Here is a 17,927-nt window from a genome sequence, read left to right as displayed (position 1 = left end):
TTCCAATCTTCAGTCAGGATTGAGAGCTATTGCTCTAGTAGATTACTGACTTGTTTCCATCTCCCATTGAAGACAGGAACAGCATCCCAAGCGGTAGAGTGATGGGTAAATATCTACTTTACGTGTGGACAGCATAGAGTGACACTATGCGTGGCTTTAACCCATGTGAATGTGACAGTGTGGAACGCCACTCATTCAGTAGCGGAACCCTAAGTGACACCGTGTGTGTCACAGTGTGAATGTGTCCTAGGACACTGTGTATGGTTGAACACTGGGACGGGAAGGATGTTACCACACGAGTGGCTGTGCCCTTTGTGTGTGACTGATGAATGGCTGGGGGACTCTAGCCAGGCTGTCAGCCTCGCCGCGCCGCCAGGGCAGGGTTTGCGGAAAAAGGAACTGGAGCTGCCCTTCACTAAGATGGCGACTGCAGGTCGCTAGTCCTCACAAGAGGCTGCACGGCCGGTGACCGTGAAGCGGAAGGAAGAGGCGCAGAGGCGCGAGACCAGGGCCGCAAGTAGTAAAGCCACTCGCAGGTCAGTCGGGTCAGCTCCACGCCGAGTGGCCGGCGCAGCCCGACCACCTACTCGGCGCCCTAGCACCGCCCCTCGCCACGCCCGCCGCCGGTGGGCGGGGCCCACATCCCCGAACCGCCAGGCGGTGGAGGCCGAACTTGCACAGGCCGTCCAATGGCGTGTAACGGGCGGGGCCCAGCGCGCACCTGCGCGTCTATTAATCGAAGTTCAAGCTCCGGATCCAGTCAAGAACTTGGGAATCGAAACTCGGCAACACAAGATGCTGAGCTCCTCTCAAAGCCCCCAGGACGACACCTGGACAGAGTCCTTCTCTCTGCTTTTGGGACTTGGCGCTGCCCTCTACTTGGGCTACTACTGGACATGGGTACCCCAGGTGGGTGCGGGTCCAGAGCTCTCGCTGGCGGGTTTAGGTTACTGGAGTTCAGGGGCCACTTCCAATCGGGGCTCGAGCCCTTTGTGGGAGCTGGCTTGGTTGGCTGTCCAGGTCCAGGTGAAATTTTGACGCCACAACCCCACCACTACTCCTGCCCTGCGCTCCAACCAGGCTCAGCTTTGCTATTAACACGGAAAAGAAAGTTGATTCTTTGTCTGCCTAGATTCTCTGCATTCTCCGCGTACTCCCTATACTCGCTGGGCCTCTCAGGTATCGGAAGGATGCTGTTGCTTATTATGCGGACCAACGCTTGCGGAAAGGCGGGGTGGAAGATATCCTGAGGTGACAGGGAGATACACACACTGTGGTTTTCTTTTTAGGCAGTTTACTGACTTCCTCGTTAGTTGCACTGAATGAAGAAACCAGTCTGTGGGGTGGTAACTCCTAACATCACCCCATCAGTAGGACCTTGCTTCTCTTAAGGACTGGCAGAGGTTCCTGCCTATCTCAGGAATACCCTAACTGTCCTTACTCATTGAGCCCTGTTTTAAGTTCTAGGCTCTCCATGTATAGTGCAGTGGAAAAGTCTGAAGAGGATGATTTTAATGAACTTGGAGAGTTTATTCTCACTGAAATTTGCATATCCCCCCAATCAAAATCTTTTAATTTTCATTAAACTCACAGTAGCTGAGTCTCGGAGAAGGCAATGGCAACCCACTCCAGTACTCTTGCCTGGAAAATCCCATGGACGGAGGAGCCTGGTGGGCTGCAGTCCATGGGGTCGAGAAGAGTCGGGCACGACTGAGCGACTTTACTTTCACTTTTCACTTTCATGCATTGGAGAAGGAAATGGCAAGAACTCCAGTGTTCTTGCCTGGAGAATCCTAGGGACGGGTGAGCCTGGTGGGCTGCCGTCTATGGGATCGCACAGAGTCGGACATGAATGAAACGACTTAGCAGCAGCAGCAGCTGAGTCTAACAAGAACTCAGCTTGACTGAAGTTTGATTGAAGCCCTTTAAAAAGATCTATAGGGAAATTTAATGTTACCTAAATTTTCCTATATTTGCAGAGCTTTATACATCCTATGTATTGTTTATAAAATATTTCTGCCTTAATAAAAGCAATTTTAAAAATCAAAACTTTACAATACCCTATAAACCTTACATGTCTGATTTGAAAAGTCAGTTAGAACACAGTGTCCTTAACTAAACACTTTCCTTTGTTTGCAAACAGCCACAGAGAAATCAGAGACCTCTGCCACTATATACTACAAGCCCTTCTGTGAGTTCCAAATCCTGGTTAAAATCCAGGGCAAATGTCATTCTGGAGGCTCTGAGGACATGCTGTTCAGATTGTCCAGCTTGGCAATGGATTGGTATTGATTCACCAACAGTGATTAATGGCATCTTATTCATTAATTCTCAGGGATAAGTCAGGAAACACTTTAATAGAGTTAAAAGGAAATTCACATACATCAAACCTGTGATTTTATTAGCACTTGTTCTACACCTCTGAGGTGATTGACCAAATATTTAATAGATTGATGACTCAAAATCTTGGCAACTAGGAGATAATATAGTATAATGATTAAGAGCACAAGCTCTTGAGTCAGACAGACTTGGGTTTCAATTCCCAGCTCTACCACTAACTGGCTTTGGCACATTTTGTGCCCTGTGACACATATTCATACACGTTTCCACAGGGGGATCATAGGTAAGGTTTATAGGGTATTGTGAGGTGTGGATTTTCAAAGATATCTCAAACAGCTGTTGTGAAGGTTACAGGATATAATCATGTACAGTGCTTAGCACAGTATCTGGCACATAAGGAGCACTCAACAAATCTTACTAGTATTAGAGATAATACATATTTTTTACATTTTTAAATTGAAGTATAGTTGATTTACTTTGTTGTCTTAGTTTCTGCTGTACAGAAAAGTGATTCAGTTATATTATATATATTATTTTTTAAAATATTCTTTTCCATTATGGTTTATCATAGGATATTGAATATAGTTCTCTGTGCTATCCAGTAGGATCTTGTTGTGTATCCATTCTATATATAAATGCTTACATTTGCTAACCCAACCTCCACTCCAACCCTCCCTCAGGCCCCTCCCCCTTGGTGACCACAAATCTGTTCTTTATGTCCATGAGTCTGTTTCTCTTTTGAAGATAGGTTTGTTTGTGTCATATTTTAGATTTCACATATAAGTGATATCACATGGTATTTGTCTTTCTCTTTCTGACATACTTCAGTCAGTATGATAATCTGTAGTTGCATCCTTGTTGCTGCAAATGGCATTATTTCCTGGGTTTTTATGGCTTAGTAGTATTCCATTGTATATAGGTATCGTATCTTTTTTATCCATCTGTCAATGGACATTTAGTTTGTTTCTATATCTTGGCTATTATAAATAGTGCTATTGTGAACATATGAACATAGAATATATCTTTTTGAATTAGAATTTTTTGTGGCTGTATGCCCAGGAGTGGAATTGCTGGATCATGAGATTTAGTTTTCTGTGGAACCTCCATACTGTTTTCCATAGTGGCTGTACCAACTTACATTCCCACCAACAGTGTAGGAGGGTTCTCTTTTTACCACATCCTTGTCAGCATTTATTATTTATAGAGCATTTAATGATGGCCATTTTGATTGGTAGTAGTTCACTATACCTCACTGTAGTTTTGATCTGCATTTCTCTATTAGACATGCTGAGCATCTTTTCATGTGCCTATTAGCCGTTTGCATTTCTTCTTTGGAGACATGTCTATTTAGGTCTTCTGTCCATTTTTTGATTGGGTTGTCTATTTTTGTTGTTGCTGAGTTGTATGAACTGTTTGTATATTTTGGAAATTAAGCCCTTGTTGGTTGCGTTCTTTACCAAATATTTTTTCTCATTCTATAGGTTGGTTTTTCATTTTGTTTATGGTTTCCTTTGCTGTGCAAAAGGGTGTAAGCTTGATCAAATCCTATTTGCTTATTTTTGTTTTTATTTCTATTGCCTTGGGTAACTGACCTGAGAAAATATTGGTATGATTTATGTCAGAGAATGTTTTGCTTAATATCATTATTAATTCCACTTTGCCTTTTGCTTGCTGTGTGACTCTGGGCAAACAACTTAACCTTTGTCATAGTTTCATTTATAGTAAGGTTGGGTTTAGCCTAGTGCTAGCAAATAGCATATAGTGAATCACAGATGTTATTATTCCAGGGCTTAAGAACCAAGGTATGAGTCACAACAGTCATACTACCAACCTGGCCTCTCAAGTTCATCACTTACTTGGCCCCTTTTGACTACAGGAAGAGACAGGAGTCTGGTCCTCAGGTCCCCTCAGGCCTGCAACAGAAATGCCATTTCTGTTTTTTGATTCTGAGACCTTTTGTCTTTGTACAGCATACTCCCCATTTACAAGCCTTCTATGTGACAAGGCCCTCTCATTTACTTGATGTATATCCAGAAGAACCAAGCAGAGGGGTTGAAAGTTAGGGCTAAGCGCCCACTGACCTCATCTGCCCCCTCATCCTATCCCTGTTACCTTCCCCCTGGCTGGCAGGAAGAGAAAATCTGTTTACACTGGGACTATTCCTCCATTAAAGTACAGTCAACAGCAGGGGCTGTTAAGAAAACGAGGTGTTGTGGTAAAAAGAAGCCCTTCAGTTGCAAGCATGCACAGTAAGGGATGGGAACATATGACAATGGAGTGCTAAAATCAGGAGCCAGTGTGGCCAGAGATGGTTTTGAGATGACAGTGTGGGTAATTCAACTGCAAGGCAGAAGTCACAGGTTGAATGGTACTGCATTTCTTCAGCCTCTGCTCAGGACCCCAACCTTTCCTGCAGGAGATCAGCTGGGTAACTTATATTACTTGCTATCTCCAAAATGGGTTTGGGGCATGGATAGGCTGAGTGTGGAAGCTGGTTCAGGGTCAGTTCTGGAGAGGTGGCACTCTAGGTCTGGAATTTCCAGAGTTCTAGTGGGACTCCAGATTGAGGTATGCTAGATTTCTCACCCCCAGATGAGGCAGTGCCCTCCAGGCTGGCCTCTGGGAAGAGGTCTCTCTGGTGTTGGGCACCTCACTGGCTTGGTGCAAATATCAGGGGAGTGAGGCCAATGGTTTTGTGTGGTTACAGAGGCCACAGCTGGTGACTGGGTCTCGATTTCTGGCCTTCCTGGAGCAACACTGTCCAGTCACTCTGGAGACTTTCTATCCTACACTCTGGTGTTTTGAGGGGCGGCTACAAACCATCTTCAGAGTCTTACTGCAGTCCCGGCCGGTAGTCCCTTACTCGAGGTAAGAGAAACAGATGGAGTGAATAGGAAGCTGCAAATATAAGGAAATCTTTATAGGGAATAAAATTATTTGGCTGTGTCAGGTCTTAATTGTGGCACTCGGGATCTTTTGTTGCGGCACACTAATTCTCCAGTTGTGCCAGGCAAGCTCAGGTTGTGGCCTGCAGGCTCCAGAGTACATGGGCTTCAGTAGTTGTGGCACGGAGGCTAAGTTGCTTCATGATATGTGGGATCTTAGTTCTCCAACCAGGGATCGAATCCACGTCCTCTGCACTGGAAGGTGGATTCTTAACCACTGGACCACCAACTTAGTCCCTCATCTACCTCTTTTAAAATGGAGGTAACCTTCACTCCATCTACCTCAGTGTGCTGAGGGTAACCAGGGTGGCTATATGGAAGAGCTTATGTACAACCATGAGGTAATTTAATATTCAATCTTTTATGTCCCCATTATACCTTGTTATGATCTTCAGGTTTTGTGCAATACGTGCCCTCAAATGATGAGAAATTGTGGGAGTTGATTGGGGAGGGAGAGGAAGGTAAAAAAATCTTTTGAAGTACATGGACTTCCTAATCCTAATAGTATCTTTGTGTGCCTTTTTCTCCAAAACCACAGTGAAGTTCTCGAAACTCCAGATGGAGGCCAGATCCTCCTAGACTGGGCCAGCCAATCTAACAGTCAGTACCCCGACCCTAGCACCCAGCCCACTGTATTACTGCTTCCTGGCATCACAGGCAGTAGTCAGGAGACATATATCTTGCACCTAGTTGATCAAGCTTTGAAGGATGGCTACAGGTAAGGATGGGAGCAGCCCAGAGAACTGGGTGATGTCTAATAACTTGTAATTGTGTGTGTGGTGGGGTGGGATGGGGGCGGTGTCAATTCAGACCCTGCTAGCTCTGGGGAGGTGCCATATGAAGGGCACTTTATGACTGAGGTCTTTCTGAAAGGTACCAGGAGGGGAGAAGAGCCTGTAGGGAGGGTCTGGCTAACATGTACCTGTGTGTGCCACAGGGCTGTTGTATTTAATAACCGGGGCTGCCGCGGGGAAGAACTACTGGTGAGTACCCTCCTTCCTCTAGTGGTCCTTCACTCCGCCTCTTCGGATATCCTGGGTCCTGCACCTCTACCTACCTGTCTTCCATTTCTTGAGTCCTTTCATTTTTCTGCCTTCTGTCCAAGGCCCCCCTCTCTACTCAATGATCCAGTTTGCCTCAGACCCATAGGGCCTTCTGTGCCAGCAACACTGAAGATCTGGTGACAGTCATCAACCACATAAAGAGTCGCTACCCCCAAGCCCCACTGCTGGCTGTGGGCATCTCTCTCGGAGGGTAAAGATTGCCTCACTTAACCCAAAGGCCCAGTCTTCCTTCCCCCCTTCCCTCCTCCACATCCTCTCCCCATCTCCAGTCCTGACTCCCCAGTGCCGACCCTTCTCTCACGGCCTGGTCCAACCCTGCAGGATATTAGTGCTGAATCACCTGGCTCGGACGGGACGGGCAGCAGGCCTGGTGGCAGCACTGACTCTGTCTGCGTGCTGGGACTCCTTTGAGACCACCCGCTCCCTGGAGACCCCCCTGAACTCCCTGCTCTTCAATCACCGCCTCACTGCTGGGCTCTGTCAAGTCGTGAACCGGTAGGGTCCTGATGAGCAGCAAAGGGCAGAGAACAGGGAAGGATGGCACATGCCAGGCCCTCCCAGTGCTCGGGTCAGCTCCGTGTGTGTACTTTTCTCCATTGAGATAAGACCGAGGGTGGCTCTGGGTCGGGTCCGGGTGCAGAGCCAAACCTCTGTTCTTTTGTAGAAACAGAAAGGTGATGGATAACGTGGTGAATGTCGACTTTGTCCTACAGGTGTGGTCTTCCAGCTCTCCCCTTTGCCCCATATTGTTCTTCCCACATCTTATTCCCTTGTCCTCATCCTAGCCTATCCCGCCTTCTACCACCTGCAGGCCCGCACCATCCGCGAATTTGATGAGCGCTACACAGCTGTGGTCTTTGGCTATCAAGACTGTACTGCCTACTACCAAGCAGCCAGTCCAAGAACCAAGGTCAATGCCATCCAGATCCCTGTGCTCTGTCTCAACGCAGCTGATGACCCTTTCTCCCCCGTTGACGGTGAGCACCGGGGATCCAGATGCTTTAGGCCCCAGGGGAAATGGGCCGTGTGTGAGGTGCAAGTGGAGAGCACCTGGACCCTTGGCAGAGGCCAGGGCTCCTAACCTCCTTTCCGACTCCTCTCGCCCCAGCTCTTCCCCTACAGGCTGCCCAACACTCTCTCCACGTTGCACTGCTAGTCACGGCCCGGGGCGGCCACATCGGCTTCCTGGAAGGACTGCTTCCCTGGCAGCATTGCTACATGAGCCGCCTCCTGCATCAGTACGCCGAAGCCATCTTCCAGCACCCGGCAGAGTTGCCGGGCCCCAGGTCACCTACCCCTTCAGAGGCAGGCAAGAGCTGACAAGAGTCTTAGTTCAGTCTTCCCTTGTTTATTAAATATCAACTTTTCATGCCAAATGGGCTGAAGTTCCTTTTCCCTTTCCTCAAGGCTAGGGCAGACTCTCCAGGAACTTACTGCATATGGCCTGGTGGGCTTGGAGCTACCCAGTGGAACCCAAAGATTACTGCCTGCATCTTCATTCTGCTCCTTCCTTCCCTAATAGCAAGTCCCAGGCCACTGCAGGCCCCCAGCAAATCCCAGGGCCTCATGTGAAGAGCAACTGGCCATAAGGCTGTGGGGTACGAGGAGAAAATGATTGTTTCTGCAGGAAGGACAGCACAGCAGTGCCTCCAAGTTCTTGGGCATCTTCACATATTTCTGGAGAAAAAGTTCAAGCTCAACTCTGGAGCCCCTGGTAGACAGTGGGAAGGAGGCAAGTGGTACGGCCTGGCCCTCAGACACCACTGTCCTGGGCGGATCCACAGATGATGAACACAAGGTTCCCAGGACTCAGGGTTGCACAGGGCCAGAGCCAGGCTTTAACTGGGAAGGGCAGGCACTGCCCATCAGTCTCATCGTGGCAACCTCAGCTGTGGACCCAGGTGGAGTGAGCAGTGGGCTCCAGGCCCCTGTTCTGGTCTAGAAGGTGGCAGTGTCCAAGCCCCTGGTTCCCTGGGAGCAGGGAGGCTAAAGAAAACCTGGAAAGGCACTCTGGAGCAGCAGGATAGTCATAACAATAAGCCCAACACACAGCAGCAGCAGCAGCCACACAGGAGCACTTCCTGCAGGAGGGAGAAGGGAAGAATTCAGAAGGCAAAGGAGTGGCATTGCAGCCCAGAGAACAGAACCATTCAAGGAGGGGACAGGTGACTATAGACAAGCATCCTATTCTCCGGGGGGGCAAGTTTCTGCTCCAGCTAAAGGGGGAGTGGTACTCCTACCCCACCTCAAGGACTCACGTCGTGAGGGCAGCAGGTGCAGCTGGCAACGACTATCCACAGCCACAGAGAACAGAGCAGTTTCGTGGGACCCAAGGAGCTCTGGACCACGACCTTTCTCAGGCAGAAAGGCCACATCTGTCACCACAATGCCATGGGCCTCCTTCACATAGTACAGACGCTGGGGACAAGAGGAAAGCTAGTGAGGGAAAGACCAGTTGGGAAGATTCCTTCTGGAAAACACACGCTCTGCCCCCAGACTTTCCCTCTACAGGCTGGGCCCGACACCTTCGTGCACACTCAGTGAAGGAGGCCTAGAATCTCTACCCCAGAGAGCCCTCAGGGCTGTGCCCAGGTCCATCCATTACCTGGAGCGAGAAAGCTATGTAGATGGCAACAGAGCCAGTGACCGTGCCCAGGCCCAGAAAAGTGCCCGATTCACTGCAACAAAAAAACGCTCACTGTCCTGGAATCCTGTGCAGCAGCAACAGCCCCCAGGGATGTGGGCAGCATGTCTCCTTAAGCTGCCCCGGGCACCCTCACACCCAGCCAAGCCACCGCTGTCTCATACCTGACACTAAGGCAGGAGATGACTTCATGGCCACAGGGCCTGGTCCGAAGGGGCAGGAACGTGGAGCCATCCCAGGCTGTGAGGTAGCAGGGCGGGGGCTGGCGCAGACGCTTGTGGGGAATCTGCACCGTGAAGAGTCGCAGACCGGCAGGCTGGTCTGGAACCTGCCCAAACCTTGGGGCCGGGCGAGAGGCTGTTCAGCTCCCGGGGCCTGCCCAGCCCTCCTGTACCCTGGTCAGGTCTGGGGTAACACCCAACAAGGCTCCGATCCCCTCCCCACCAGCTTCCCCCCGGCCTTTTCCCACTCCCGCACCACATCTAGGCTGTGCCTCTTTCAGCCACCCTCTGGGGTCTTCACACCTGCAGGCCTGGTAGCGATAAGGCGTGTTAGAAAACGTGGGTCCGTTCTCTTGCCAGTGCAGCTGTGTCACCAGCTGATCCTTCTGCCACACGGAAGCCTTAAGGTCCCAGCCCACAGTTACCAACTAGTCAGGGATCAAGATTCCAAGGATGGACAGTTAGGGGGATCCACTTACTGGACAAGCAGCATAATCACCTACTTTCTCCACCCTGTTACCTCCTCACCTTGCCATCAGGCCCCAGAGCTAGGTCTTCGATCTCCCCTTCGTGGGCTTTGAACTCCAGAACCTTCTCTAAGGTGGGTACCTGCAGCCAAACCACCACCACAGTCAGCCTAGGCACCCAGCAAGAGTGCAAATGATACCCACTCCTCTTCTCTACTAATGGCCACTCGGTGCAGGCTTTACTCACAAGCTTCCCAGGACCCAGGTTCAGTTTCTCACAATTCTGGCCTTGCCGTTACTGACACTCATCCTCTACCTCCCCAAACCACACCTTCCAGACACGAACGCAGCCATCTGTCCCTCCAGTGGCAAGCAAGGTATTATCATGGTTGAAGCACACAACTTTCTGCAGTGGATCACGGCTGAAGTCTGTCTGCACTTCGTGCAAATTCTCTACGCTGAATTCCACCCCCTCCTGGTGGGTTTCAGCGCCAGACTTCTTCTCTGCTGGGGCTGCCCCTTTCCTTTGCCGAGGCCCCTGCTCCTTGGAACCTGCAACACAAACAGCCTGCCAGGTTCCAGGCTTCTAGAGTAAGTCCTACTGGCCCTTTCCAGTGGTGAACATCAGCTTCTCTCTTGCTACCGTAATCCCACCTCCAGCCCCACTTCTTCAGAGACCAAGATGAGCAAGAATTCACTAATTTAACCCTTTGCCCAAAGCTAGCGGGGAGGCTCTCACCTGCCTTCTCTGCCTTGTTTTTGCCCTTCTGCTGATGGATCTGGAAGCGCAGGAGCTGACAGTGGGCATCCTGCCCTGCAGCAAGGATGTTACCAGCCAGCGCCAAGTTCATGGTGGCCCGTGTCTCTGTGTCATGAGAGTGTAGTAAAGAGGCGCTGAGGCGCCCATTAATCTGCTCCAGCTGCAGAAAGTGCTGTGGGAGAGGGAACCAGGACAAGCAAGGTTCAGAGAGCACCTCAAGGGCAAACTTACATCCTGTAGTCAGAAGCCCCAACCCCTCTGCTACCTGCATTTTCTAGTTTAAAGACTTTTTCCAAACTTTTTTCTTTTTTGAGCCTCACTCATGTGTACTGGTCTTCGCTGCTGGCTCAGACGGTAAAGAATCTACTGCAGTGTAGGAGACCCAGGTTCGACCCCTGGGTTGGGAAGATCCCCTGGAGAAGGGAATGGCTACCCACTCCAGTATTCTTGCCTGAAGAATTCCATGGAAAGAGAAGCCTGTCGGTCTACAGTCCATGGGGTAGCAGAATCGGACACGACTGAGCGACTATTATTTTCACTTTTTTTTTCACTTTCTTGCGTACAGCAAACAAGGCTGGGATTATCATGTCTAGTCTGCAAAACAACATGGTAACTCTCAAACGAGTGAAGAATCCTCCTACCTTATATTCCACTCTCGCCGCTACCAGTGGGCAGACAGACAAGTCTAATGCAGCCTCCACAAGAAAGCCAGGTTACAACCCCTGGAGTTGATTCCTGAGATCGAATTGAAGCGTTCCTGCCTAGGCAGCGCTGTGTGCAGTTTTCACTTTACTTTAGGAGCCTCTCAATTCACCAGTGAGTGGTTCAAGACAAATTCGCGCCGGGACGCCCGGCACGCCGCGGTTCCCACCCGGGAGGGGCAGGGTCCGAAGCGGGGATGCGGCCCGCTCCCCGACCTCCGGGAATCGCCCTCAGCCCGCTGTGCGACCCGGCCCCAGCGGGCCTATATACTCACCACGCCATTCTTTATGCCGGTCTTGGCGGCACCTCCTCCGCCCGCAGCGATGAGCAGCCCCGCGCTGGGGTCGACCCGAAGCGCATACAACGGGAACGGGGCCCGGTACAGCTCTGGCGTCCGGCGCCGACCCATCCCGCTCGCCGCGCGCTTCACTGTCGGCGCCAAGGTCCCCGGGACATGCCGCGCCCGGCCTTCGACTGCTGTCCCGGCCGCTGTGGACCTTGGTCCGGTCCCTGCCGAGAGGACTCCAGACCCTCTCACACCCGCCGAGCTGCCGAAACTCTAATCACACTGTAAGTATCCCTAACACTGCTCGGGGCCGTATAACCCGGTCTCGCAGACGCGCAGCGCGCAAGCGCACCCAGACCGCTCTCCTCGCGCAGGCGCAGAGCCACCGATACGCGTCAGCACTAGCCGGCATCTGGCTGGCGGAACCCGGCCGTGTGAATTCCGTTCTCCGCTTTCAGATGATGGCACACTACGCCATCTTTCTGCGGGGCGGTGGAGGCGGGCGGCTGCTTCACGGAAACGTCTGGCTCGGGGCGGGGGCAGGCTAAAAGATTAAGGGAGGTTAATAAGCCTTTAATAAATCCTCGGATCAGGGCTGTCCACACTTCAAGAGTGACATGCAGACTCGTCAAGCAGTAGCCCTTAGGTTTACCGCCCCGCCCTGAGACAAAGTGATTTAATCCAAGGTCACACTTCTGGCTGTCTTGCCTCTTAAACGGAGGCAGCGTGGACTTGAAAAGAAACTTGGCTTCAAATCCCGATGCCACCGCTTCGTAGTATGAGGAAGCTACTATTTACAATGAACACCAGTCCTACAAAGTTTGCAGAGGTGGGAGCTGGCTATTCTCTACGCCCCACACCCTCTCCAGGCACCTCAGGGTTCATGGGTAGATAGGCAACTTGACCCCCAGGCAGTTGAAGGTCTCTGCCTAGCCCCCATCCTCCTGAGAGGGCCCTTGGGTTTTTGATCTCCATCCAATGTGGGGATTCCCTCTTTCTCTGCAGTGAACCCTAGGCCTGCCCTTCCCTTCAAGGAAACACCTTCTGCTGCTCCCCTGGCGACATCAGCATGAGTCTTTGTTAATCTGAAGTGTAACCAGAGGAAGGGGCCCAGTGGCTTCATCTCTGGGGATGCCATTAACTGTCCCATCAAATTGAGTTAAATGTTTGAAGGGCCTGGCAGAGCCTTCTGCACCTCTCAGTTGCTCAGGTCTTGTGGGTCCCTTGACCTCTTCAGATATACTGCATGCACTATCCTTGACCATTCTGTTAACTTTGACTCTCCTGCACCCCTTGTTGGGTTCTGGTCACCCTGCAGGTACAGCCACCCACAGTATCTGCTCAGCAAGATGCAAACACAAGTTTTGCAGGGTCAGGCTTTTTTTTTTTTTTTTAATTGGTTACACAGAAGGCTGAGTGGGGCCTCAGATGCCCTTGGTCCTCTTCAGCCAGGAGAAAGCAGACTCCACAAGGGGCTCCCAGGGTTCAGGACTGGAGAACACACCTGACCTCCAGCCAGCCAGCCCTTCAGAGTGTCTCGGGGGCTCCCTGAGGTCTGGAGCCGAGCAGGGCTGGTGGGATTCAGAAGAGGTGCTCCAGGGGGCCTCCGTGGCTCTGGAACTAGAGTGGTGACTTTTGGGGAATGGGCCCTAGAGAGGCAGGTCTCTTTGGGGCAGAGGAAGGCCTGGGCTTCAAGTGGACCGTAGCCTGCTTTGGTGCCTGAGTTAGAGACTCTGAATGGCGTGTGGAGTTTAGTGACTGACGGTCTACAGACCTGAAGCTCCCGTTCTGGGACAGGGTGCCTGCCCCTAGATCTGCCTTGGCTGGAGCTGCTGGGGCTTGAGCTACCTGGGCTTGACACCCACTGGCCTGAGCAGCCTTGGCCTGAGGCCCTGCTTCCTCCGGCCTTCTTTTTGGCAGCAGATGTAGAGCCTTGGCCTGGCCCTGAGGCAGGCGGAGGCCAAAGCCAATGCCCATGCGGAGTGGTCCAGATTCCTTGCCCTGGGCACAGGGCAGCAGCTGGGGGAAAGCAAGCAGCCTGGGTCCAGTCCTGTACCTGGGGATGGGGCAAGAGGGGGTGCGGAGCCGGAGACACACCAGGCATACAGGGTATTCCACGACCGGGGCCTTGTCGGTTTGGCCTAGCCACAGGCGCTGCAAAAGCAGTAGCTGCAAGTCGTGGGCGATACGACGGTGCCCCAGATGGAGCACCAGGGCTTGGGCCAGGGCTCCTGGGTCCTTGAACTCTGCAGGGTCCTTCCCGCTTGCCACGCATACCCCCTCCGCCCCAGGGGACCTGGTGTTCCTGTACTGATGCAAGTGCCATGCCTGGCTGTTAGAGTGGACCCCACGAGAAGGTGGGCTGGGGCTCGGGGACGTGAGAGTGGAGGTAGGTAGATCTTCGAGGTGGAAAGGTGACTGGCAAGGGGAGTGGGGGAAAGAGGAATTCTGTGGCTGAGAGGGCGAGGAGTGAGTGAGGGTAGCAGAGGGGTATAGCCGGCGGGAAGGTGAGGAAGAACAGGGAGGGGAGAGAGAGAGGCAATTCTGATGAAAGAAAGTGGGGGAATTTGAGAGAGAAGAAGAGTAGGGATGTAGGACAAAGTCCGAATTTGAATCAGAAGAGTAGAGATGGGACCCCGCAGAGTGGGACCGTGGGGGAGGAGAGCAAGATGGCTGGGTGGAGCGGAGTGATTGTTGGCGAGGCTGAGGTTGTAGGTTATAGAAAAGGGAGTCTTCAGTTTGTGAGGGGCCCTGAGGGGGCCGCCCAGGGGACGCTGTGTTCCGTAGCAGCACCTGGGCCTTGTTTGGAGGCAACATTGCCTTGAATCCGGAAGGGACTGGGGCCTCAAGACCAGAGACGAGAGACCTCGCAGACGCAAGACCAGTATCTCTGAAGCCTGAAGTGGCTGAGAAATCAAAACCTTCTGTGCACAGAATGTGGCTCCAGCCTGGTAGTTGGTGTGGCTCTTGGTAGCATACGAAGGAGCCACCCAGCCCTGGAGCAGCAGGTTCTCTGAGTGTTCAGGCAGGAGCTTGGCTCTAAATGTGGTCTCTCACTTCTTTGCAGCCGGCCATTGATGAGGGGTGGAGGGCACGGAGGATCTGAACTGCCTCTTGGGAGCTGAGGGGCAGCAACAGTTATCTGGGTGGGCCAGGGAGGAAGACACAGCTCATAGGATCTGTAGAGAAAGAAACAGAGCCCATGACACGGGGAGACTGGGTCCATTTCTGGCTCTGGTTTATGTACTGTGTATGGGCTGGTTCACCACGATCCTAAATCCATACCACCCCTGGGGTCAGAAGAGCTGGCAAAAAGCTCCAGAGAAGGTGAGAATGGAGGAGGAGAGGAGAGGCAAGGGAGGGTAGGGTGGAGAGGATGGAGTTAGAGGAGGGGAATTGGGAGATGGAGACTGAGATGGAACTAGGAATTGAGGGTGTTCTGGTCCTGGGAACTCTTACCAATAAAGGTTCCTCTGGGCTGTTTCTCAAGGCACTTCAGCAATGAGGGGACCTTGGAGAGAGGGAAATAGAGTCAACAAATGGTGGATATGCCCCTCTCTGCCCCCAGCGTCTGTCAACCTAAACTCACTCTGACTCAGATTTTGGTCTGAGTCTTGCCCTCAGTCCTTGTTCAGCCAGGAGGAGGTCTTCTATTACGGGTTTTCTTTCTCTTAAATCCAAATCACAGATTCTGCAAGCATCCTGGTTTTGTGGCACTCTGGTGGCCCTAATCCCTGTCTTCCCTAATGCTGATGTCCTCTGACTCAGCCTGGCCCCAACCCAGGTGGCTTTTCACACTCAGTAGCAGCAGTAGCAGTGGGGCCAGCTGGTGAAAGCCTCTGGGAGACAGAGACTGTGTCTAAGGGGCGGCGTTGCCGCCCCCCTTGGGAGCTGGGAGCCCCATTTCCTGGAGCAGTTCTCCCTGGCACCTAGTGCCTATGTCACAAAGGCCGGGTGCTGACATCATAGGCTCTCCTCATCAAGGCTCTGGGACCTTCTCTCAGAGATCATTCGAAGCCTGGCTCTTGGCGAAACTGAAGCAAGCACAATTCTTTGGGGCATTCAGTCTCTCCTTCTGGGCCTAGTCCCCACCTCTGCTCTCTGTGCTTGTACTTCACAGCTCCCAACACCTCCTCCAGCCAGGGTTCTCCCCAACTGTACAGCCTGTCTGGGCTGGGTGCTCCCTTCAACTTCTTGTTTTCCTTTGCTTTCTGACTGTGGTTCATGGTCCACACCTTTCCCCCCTTGGATATGCTTATATGTTTTTTTGTTTTTTTTTTTAAATAAAATAAAATCAGTTGTATTTTATAATTTTTAGCTTTATCGCAGTATAATTCATAAATAAAATTATAATACATTTTAAGTGTATATAGTGATATTTGATATACCAGGAAAGGAATTTTCCCAACTGTTAATGAATACATCCTTTACTTCATATATTTCATCTATATTTGGTGGGGAGATGAGAACAGTTAAGTTCTACTCTCTTTGGATATGCTTATATGGGTTTTTGTTTGTTTGTTCACTTTTTTTGTTGTTAAATTTTTAGGCCCTGCCACATGGCATGTGGGATCTCAGTTCCCCAACCAGAGATCAAACCCATGTCCTCTGCATTGGAAGCATGAAGTCTTAACCACTGGACTGCCAGGGACATCCTGCTTATATGCTTTTATATCTATTTTCTTAATGGCTTTACTGAGATATAATTCACATACCATACAATTCACTCATTTAAAGTGTGTGATTTACTGTTTTTTTGTTATACTCACAGGGTTGTGCAACTATCACCACAATATAATTTTAGACCATTTTTATATTCCCCCAAAGAAATTTCATACCCACAGTCACTCATTCCCCCTTCCCCCCAGTTCCTTAAATCTACTTTCTGTTTCTTTGGATTTGCATATTTTAGACATTTTATATGAGTGGAATCACACAATATGTGGCCTTTTGTGTCTGACTGCTTTCACTTGGCATTATGTTTTCAAGGTTCCTACATGTAGCGTGTATCATTACTTTATTCCTTTTCATCGCTAAATAATATTTTATTATATGGAAATACCACATTTTGTTTTCCCATTCAGTTTTGTTGGTTTTACTTTTTTTGTCAATTACGAGCAAGGCTGCTGTGGAAATTCTTGTACAAGTTTGTAAGGACATATGTTTTCATTGATCTTGAGTAGATACCAGTGATAGAGTTGCGGAATCACATGATAAGTCTATTATTAACATTTTGAGAAGCTGCCAAACTGTCTTCCAAATTAGTTGTACCATTTTCGAATCCCACCAGCAAGGTACAATGCTTCCAAGTTTTCCTATCCTCACCAACACATGCTGTTGTCTGTCTTTTTTGTTTTAGCAATCCTAGTGGGTACGAAGTCGGAGAAGACAACGGCAACCCACTCCAATACTCTTTCCTGGAAAATCCCATGGGCAGAGGAGCCTGAGTAGGCTGCAGTCCATGGGGTCGCTAAGAGCCGGACACGACTGAGCGACTTTCCTTTCACTTTTCACTTTCATGCATTGGAGAAGGAAATGGCAACCCACTCCAGTGTTCTTGCCTGGAGAATCCCAGGGATGGGGGAGCCTGGTGGGCTGCCGTCTCTGGGGTCTCACAGAGTTGGACACGACTGAAGCGACTTAGCAGCAGCAGCAGCAGAAGTGGGTGTAAAGTAGTATAATATTAGGACTTTGATTTACGTTTCACCACAGGACTGGAAAAGGTCAGTTTTCATTCCAATCCCAAAGAAAGGCAATGCCAAAGAATGCTCAAACTACCGCACAATTGCACTCATCTCACACGCTAGTAAAGTAATGCTGAAAATTCTCCAAACTAGGCTTCAGCAATACATGAACCGTGAACTTCCAGATGTTCAAGCTGGTTTTAGAAAAGGCAGAGGAACCAGAGATCAAATTGCCAACATCCACTGGATCATGGAAAAAGCAAGAGAGTTCCAGAAAAACATCTATTTCTGCTTATTGACTATGTCAAAGCCTTTGACTGTGTAGATCACAAGAAACTGTGGAAAATTCTGAAAGAGATGGGAATACCAGACCACCCGACCTGCCTCTTGAGAAACCTATATGCAGGTCAGGAGGCAACAGTTAGAACTGGACATGGAACAACAGACTGGTTCCAAATAGGAAAAGGAGTACGTCAAGGCTGTATATTGTCACCCTGCTTATTTAACTTCTATGCAGAGTACATCATGAGAAACGCTGGGCTGGAAGAAGCACAAGCTGGAATCAAGATTGTCGGGAGAAATATCAATAACCTCAGATATGCAGATGACACCACCCTTATGGCAGAAAGTGAAGAGGAACTAAAAGCCTCTGGATGAAAGTGAAAGAGGAGAGTGAAAAAGTTGGCTTAAAGCTCAACATTCAGAAAATGAAGATCATGGCATCTGGTCCCATCACTTCATGGGAAATAGATGGGGAAACAGTGTCAGACTTTATTTTTGGGGGGCTCCAAAATCACTGCAGATGGTGATTGCA

The 17,927-nt window shown here is 50.4% G+C and overlaps 3 protein-coding genes across 5 annotated transcripts; 1 reads left to right on the top strand and 2 right to left on the bottom strand.

Annotated features, from left to right (window-relative positions):
- The first annotated feature begins 762 nt into the window (after window positions 1-762).
- On the top strand, window positions 763-7,725 carry ABHD1 (abhydrolase domain containing 1). 2 transcript variants are annotated; one of them, NM_001035094.2, is made up of 9 exons: window positions 763-909; window positions 5,048-5,208; window positions 5,824-6,003; window positions 6,223-6,268; window positions 6,427-6,539; window positions 6,671-6,844; window positions 7,014-7,062; window positions 7,161-7,326; window positions 7,458-7,721. In NM_001035094.2, exons 1-9 carry the CDS (start codon window positions 796-798, stop codon window positions 7,667-7,669), a joined length of 1,215 nt encoding a protein of 404 aa, NP_001030266.1. In that variant the 5' UTR covers window positions 763-795; the 3' UTR covers window positions 7,670-7,721. The 2 variants fall into 2 exon arrangements, with proteins under 2 accessions (NP_001030266.1, XP_005213019.1); XM_005212962.5 differs by lacking the exon at window positions 7,014-7,062 and having other exon boundaries at window positions 7,458-7,725.
- Window positions 7,682-11,779, bottom strand: PREB (prolactin regulatory element binding). 2 transcript variants are annotated; one of them, NM_001076875.2, is made up of 9 exons: window positions 11,418-11,779; window positions 10,421-10,613; window positions 10,013-10,233; window positions 9,743-9,823; window positions 9,518-9,642; window positions 9,158-9,331; window positions 8,955-9,027; window positions 8,608-8,767; window positions 7,682-8,430 (listed from the first exon to the last, which is right to left on the bottom strand). In NM_001076875.2, the coding sequence occupies exons 1-9, from the start codon at window positions 11,550-11,552 to the stop codon at window positions 8,336-8,338; spliced, it is 1,257 nt and encodes a 418-aa protein (NP_001070343.2). In that variant the 5' UTR covers window positions 11,553-11,779; the 3' UTR covers window positions 7,682-8,335. The 2 variants fall into 2 exon arrangements, with proteins under 2 accessions (NP_001070343.2, XP_024854516.1); XM_024998748.2 differs by lacking the exon at window positions 8,608-8,767 and having other exon boundaries at window positions 8,377-8,430; window positions 11,418-11,758.
- A 1,010-nt stretch (window positions 11,780-12,789) lies between these two features.
- PRR30 (proline rich 30) lies at window positions 12,790-15,377 on the bottom strand. Its single transcript, XM_059891804.1, has 3 exons — window positions 15,019-15,377; window positions 14,889-14,940; window positions 12,790-14,608 (listed from the first exon to the last, which is right to left on the bottom strand). Exon 3 carries the CDS (start codon window positions 14,244-14,246, stop codon window positions 13,050-13,052), a length of 1,197 nt encoding a protein of 398 aa, XP_059747787.1. The 5' UTR covers window positions 14,247-14,608; window positions 14,889-14,940; window positions 15,019-15,377; the 3' UTR covers window positions 12,790-13,049.
- Between the last annotated feature and the right edge of the window lie 2,550 nt (window positions 15,378-17,927).

The sequence above is a fragment of the Bos taurus genome, chromosome 11, assembly GCF_002263795.3.
Source record: "Bos taurus isolate L1 Dominette 01449 registration number 42190680 breed Hereford chromosome 11, ARS-UCD2.0, whole genome shotgun sequence".
Lineage (NCBI taxonomy): Eukaryota > Metazoa > Chordata > Mammalia > Artiodactyla > Bovidae > Bos > Bos taurus.
Note: the sequence above shows the minus strand (reverse complement) of the source record. Positions and strands in the feature narration are given on the sequence as shown.